The sequence below is a fragment of the Capsicum annuum genome, chromosome 12 (assembly GCF_002878395.1).
Source record: "Capsicum annuum cultivar UCD-10X-F1 chromosome 12, UCD10Xv1.1, whole genome shotgun sequence".
NCBI classification, from domain to species: domain Eukaryota; kingdom Viridiplantae; phylum Streptophyta; class Magnoliopsida; order Solanales; family Solanaceae; genus Capsicum; species Capsicum annuum.
In genome coordinates this window covers 82650-88043 of record NC_061122.1, presented here as the reverse complement: position 1 = coordinate 88043, position 5394 = coordinate 82650, and the positions used below count along the sequence as shown (strand labels likewise).

The window sequence follows — 5394 nt, the reverse complement described above, 5'->3', positions numbered from 1 at the left end:
CCTTCTCCACCCTACTGACATTAATATATAATTGAATCCTAACTAATTACTATGTAAAATGGGAGCATCACGACAATTAGAGGTTTAAGTACCTGTCTATGTAAAATCCCTACTACACCAGCTCTTATTATGTCCGAAAAGAACCCCTGCTTCTCTATGAGGCTACTACTTCCGGATAGAAAAAAAAATAATTACCCTTTCAATTCCCTAGTCATAACGTTTAGAATCATCAAGAATAAGGGAATGGGCTTGGCTCACACCCTTTTAATTTTCTTTATTATAATTATTATTTGGTTAAAATTACCAATTACCCCTCTATTAAAAAAAGTTGGTCTTTACATTTTTCACCATTGACAATACTTGTAGCATGCATAGGAGTACGAAGAGAGATATTTAATCATTTGATGGCCATCCAATACGTATCATACATTGCCCTAGAAAAATTCCATGTATTTGAAAACGTGAAAGGAGAGTCACAATTAGTTGAAACTGAAGGAAAGGATAATCGAGGACTAATCAGAGACAGCAAATTAAGGTGCATATATACATTGGAATGGGTTTTGTAATTCTACTTTAATTTGTTTCTAGTATTATAAATACATATTTTTGGTAAGAAAAATTATTTCACTTTATAAATAAAATATGTTCCTATGTTACCCATAATTAAATCACAATAGTATTGTGTTCAATTAGGGGTTGTGGTATAGGGTACAAATGGACGATCAATCCATACGGGAAAACGCAGCACCGGATTGGGAGTGTGTATACTCGTTCGAAGAGAAAGGCTGAAAACACTAGTTGACGGAGATGCAGAGTGGGAAAAAAGGCATCGATTGTGGGAAATAGAAAACGGTTTAGTACCAACAGCGGAGGAGGGCTCGCCCAAGGAGAAAGTGTATTCATACGAAGAGAAGAGGCTAAAAACACTTGTAGACGGTGATGGAGAGTGGGTGAAAAAGCATCATTTGTGGGAAATACAAACGGTTTAGTGCCATTAGCGGAGGACGTTTCACCCGAGGAAAAAGTGTACTCATACGAGGAGAAGAGGCTGAAAACACTTGTTGATGGAGATGCAGAGTGGGAGACAAAGCATCATTTGTGGGAAATACAAAACGGTTTAGTACCAATATATGATGAGGTGTTCACACCCGAGGAAAGAGAACTGGAAGAAAAGAGGAAGAGGAAAAGAGAAATTCTATCGGCATTGGAATTGCAGTCACAAGAGGAGGTTCAGAAGACACAAGAAGAGGCATTCTATAAGAGGTTACGAGAGCTCCATATTAAACCTCTAACGGAGGAGGAGAAAGAACTAAAACAGTCATACTTGAACGATCTGGAAAAAGTACGCCTCGGTAAGATGAAAATTGAGCACTTTTTTCTTTTTGGACCAGGATGGGATCTTGCATATTACGACATTCCTGATGGGAAATTTCCTTCGCCGCGAAGAGCTCCTTCGGTGCCAACAGCTTTTCTGACCCCTGAGTTCTGGAAACAGCTTTACGAATATGTTAGACAACCTAGTGCAAGTATTACCCAAACAACAGGATCTAGCACTCCTGTGAGCTCAAACATTGCAACAGAAAAAAGATGCCGCATGAATCTGTATGCGACACCCTATTGCAAGTGTGACCCAAACTGCCGTGAACACTACGATGCCTTTGAGGAGGAACAACACCCAGAAATTGCCCAAATTTCTAACGCATATGTCCGTCAGTGTCGCCAAACTCATGTAAAGTTTTTAATATTGCTAACCAATTCGTTATCATAGTTCCACTGTCACCTAATATTATTAGATTCACCCTATCCTTTGAATAGTTTTCATCACTCACTCTAATGAAATATGTGTTGCCTTCTTTGACAGTGTTTTGACATTGATGACTATATCGATGGGACAATACATCCATTAGGACCATTTAAGGAAATACGCAGAGGCATGGCTGAAATTATAATGGAATTGGCAAACCGTGCTATCCAGGAGTATAACGAGAAAGAGAGCAATGTATGTATGCTCCTTAATTTTCTTTCCATGATTACTCCCCAATTATATATCCTTCTCAACTACTTGTGACTCTTCTTGCAGGATTTCAAGTACAGAGTATTGAAGATTGACAAGTGAATTGTTCTGTGGAAATGTATTATACGTATTGGATGACCGCCATAGTATCTAATCTCACTCTTGTTACTCCTATTGAAACTTTTCAAATCCATGCTGCTTTTAGTCTCGTCAATGATGATAGTAAGGTCTATTGTTGCAGGCCTAAAGAAGAGGTAATCAAACACTTAATGAAGTTTATGATTTCCGTCTTCCTTCTATTATTCTCTATTTAGTGAGTGTGTGTTAGGTGGACTGGTTTTTCTTTTTCTAAATGAATATTTTATGTTATTTCCTTACCACTTGATGCTATACTCCGAACTCTGTTAGCGTATCAATTTCCCAATCATTCAAACATCTTCTAAAGATCAAATTCCATCCTTGGTTGCTCCATATCTCCCCAATCGTTGCCTGTTGTTGTCGAGATAATATATAGAGATCTGGAAAGAGTTGTTTCAGAACTCCTTGACCTTCATGCCATTTATCCTCCCAAATGGCTAATCCTCACTAGCAAATCTTCATTGCCACTACAACATCAAACTTTGATTCTGGGATTTCAAAAAATTTATGTCTAATCCTCCTCCTTGCCGACTATCATGGATCTCCATTTGACATTCCCCGGGATTGAAAATAATGGCATCATATGTAGGCAAAGTATCAAGGACTGAATTGATTAAAATTAGTCTACCACCCATTGAGAGATATTGACTTTCCAGCTTGTTAGTCTTCCAAATTCCCATTGACTTACTTTTGTTCCCCAAAAGCATTCCTATATATCTTGTTGGTAATTCTCATATTCTACTTCCAAGAAGATCAGCCAAGGATTGAATTTGGTTTACTAACTGGATGAATTAAACTTTTGGTCTAGTTAATATGTCAACCAAAAGTAGCTTCAAACAAAAGAAAGACTACTCTCACTGTAGCCACCTGTTCAGAATTGGCCTCGCAAAATACAACAGTTTTATCAACATATTGTAGATGTGATAGGAAAGTGTGAAATTTCTTTGTGATATTTGTTACTGTTGCCAGTCCTTGTCTGACTAGAAATGCAAAGATGATTAAATATGTTAAACGAAAGATCTTTGGCTTCTCATTTATTCCCTTGCTCTTGGTGGGTAAGTGGAACTTTCCGAATTTTCATTACATGAATTCTGTTTTAGGATTTTCGATACGAAGCCATAGGAAACATAAAATAGTGATCATATGCATTTGCTTTCTGTGGATAATGCATTTGTCCTTGATACTACCTTTATTTTGTTTCTCCATTTACAGCCTATTATTGGTTTGCCTAGCTGTGAGTTTTGCTTTGGCCTGCTGCCAGAAGGGCGTGTCACGGGAGGACAGGGACCGTAGTTATTTAAATTTCTACCATTTGAGATTTCACTATTATTGTTGAAGGTACTTGTTATAGTTGGTCTTGGTTGGGATTGTCTCCATCTTTTGTAAATTAAGTGCTTTAGTTTGGGTATTCCATTGTAACCTGTTTTAGGCTAAAATTTAAGTGATTGTAAGATTCTTCACGGTTATTTCTGGGTTGGTTTAGGCAAATATCAAGAACAAACCCTTAAAATCGCCTCCACTTCATCCAAAAGAAAATTAGTTCATGGCATACTAAAATATATGTTGATTTTAGGTATTAGAGTGATCTGCTAAATTAACTCTTAGCTTAACGCTTTTTCCCCATCTGAAACGATACTAAGAAGAGAAGGGAATGCATTGGAGTGGTGAACAAGATAACTACTTTTTGTCTGGTATGCTACCCAAAAGAGTCCAACATAGGTGAAAGATATGCACGTAGACTGTATGCCGAAGCAATAAGACTTGTTATGACTTGGCATCCTTCAGTACTCCACCTTTCTCAAGTTCATGCACAAGGTCTTTCAATGCTGGAAGCTTTATGGCAAGATTTTGTTGTCCTTGCAAGAGCAAGCAATGTTTAGAGCCTCTGGGAGCTGTGTGATTAACTCTTTCATCTCATCCAAGATCATATTTTCAAGAACAGTTGGTCTGGGAACAACTCGAACAATCTCACCCTCTTTAGGCTCTTGAACTCGTGCATCAACTTTGGAGACCAGTTCAGAGTTTGAGTCAGCTCCACATTAATTTGATGATAAATGGTACCTGTGTTGAACTAAAGAACACTCCACCGTGCCACATCAGTTTCACCCCCTAAACCCCACATCACCAGGATGCCGAGAGGCATGTACAGAGTCATGAAAACGGCCATCCTCTTCACGAATCCACTGTGTCAAAATGTTAGCAAGATAAAACACATTAGTTGAAAGCAGAAAGAGTATCCTAGTTGAATGACCATCTCATATATGAATGGAACCAGAAATATATCTGCAAATAGTGTTTTGTAAATCTCTTTTCTGGAGCTGACAGTAAACAGTCTCTCTATCTCGCAAAAGTAGGGATTAGGTTACACGATCCCACTTTGTGAGACTACACTGGGTATGTACACTGGGTATGTTGATCAAAAGTAGGGACTCCACAGTCGCTACCCTTTGGGTGCGACAGGGTGAACCCCACTCATGTGCAATAGCTCGCAAACCACACTAGGCTTTCGACAAGCTCAACCGAGAAGGCCAACCCCCTGTTGTCGCAGGCGAGGAGTTTCGAATTAGAGGAGCCACCTCGAAGGATAATTCTAAGTATTTTCTCTTAAGAAATATAATTGTATCACATTTCATTTTATTATGACAGGCAGCATTAGACATTAGCACGGTAAAGATCACAAAACTAGGCAGCATTAGACATTATAAGTGGTGAAAGTTCTCGTTGGGCAAATTAATTAATGGAGTAATCTGTAAGAATGTAACTCCAGTGCAGAAGAGAATAAGAAAATTCCTTAACATATGCAATCATGCAAAAAAAAAAAAAAGAAATTCCCAGAATAGCAGGAGATAAAGCAGTCATGGAAAGCTAATACTCATCTTAGCCAGCATTCACTAATAGTAAAGATATTACAAGAAAAAATTTAGCTTTCAGTGCACACTAAAGGACCGTCGACATTTGCACCTCCTCCACCTCAGCCCACCGAAAAAAATACCAAATAGCATATTCTTTTTTAGGGGTTCAAGTTAAATAGCTTCTGCCTGTAGAGTTGCAGGACAACATGTATATGTATACAGGAGAAAGTAGGGGTAAAATGCTGTGAAATAATACTACCGAATTGATTTGGGCCAAAGAACGCTTTGACGAATATATTCTCTTTGAATTGGTTAAGAAATAAGTTAGATTACCTACCTTGCTGTGCAATCAACTTGTTCATTGCAGCGGAGTTGGTTTGGGAATTTGCA

The 5394-nt window shown here is 38.3% G+C and overlaps 1 protein-coding gene across 1 annotated transcript; it reads left to right on the top strand.

Annotated features, from left to right (window-relative positions):
• The first annotated feature begins 315 nt into the window (after positions 1 to 315).
• On the top strand, positions 316 to 5138 carry LOC107849778. Its single transcript, XM_047400459.1, has 4 exons — positions 316 to 1729; positions 1862 to 1999; positions 2081 to 2268; positions 3365 to 5138. The coding sequence occupies exons 1-3, from the start codon at positions 1358 to 1360 to the stop codon at positions 2114 to 2116; spliced, it is 546 nt and encodes a 181-aa protein (XP_047256415.1). The 5' UTR covers positions 316 to 1357; the 3' UTR covers positions 2117 to 2268; positions 3365 to 5138.
• The last annotated feature ends 256 nt before the right edge of the window (positions 5139 to 5394 follow it).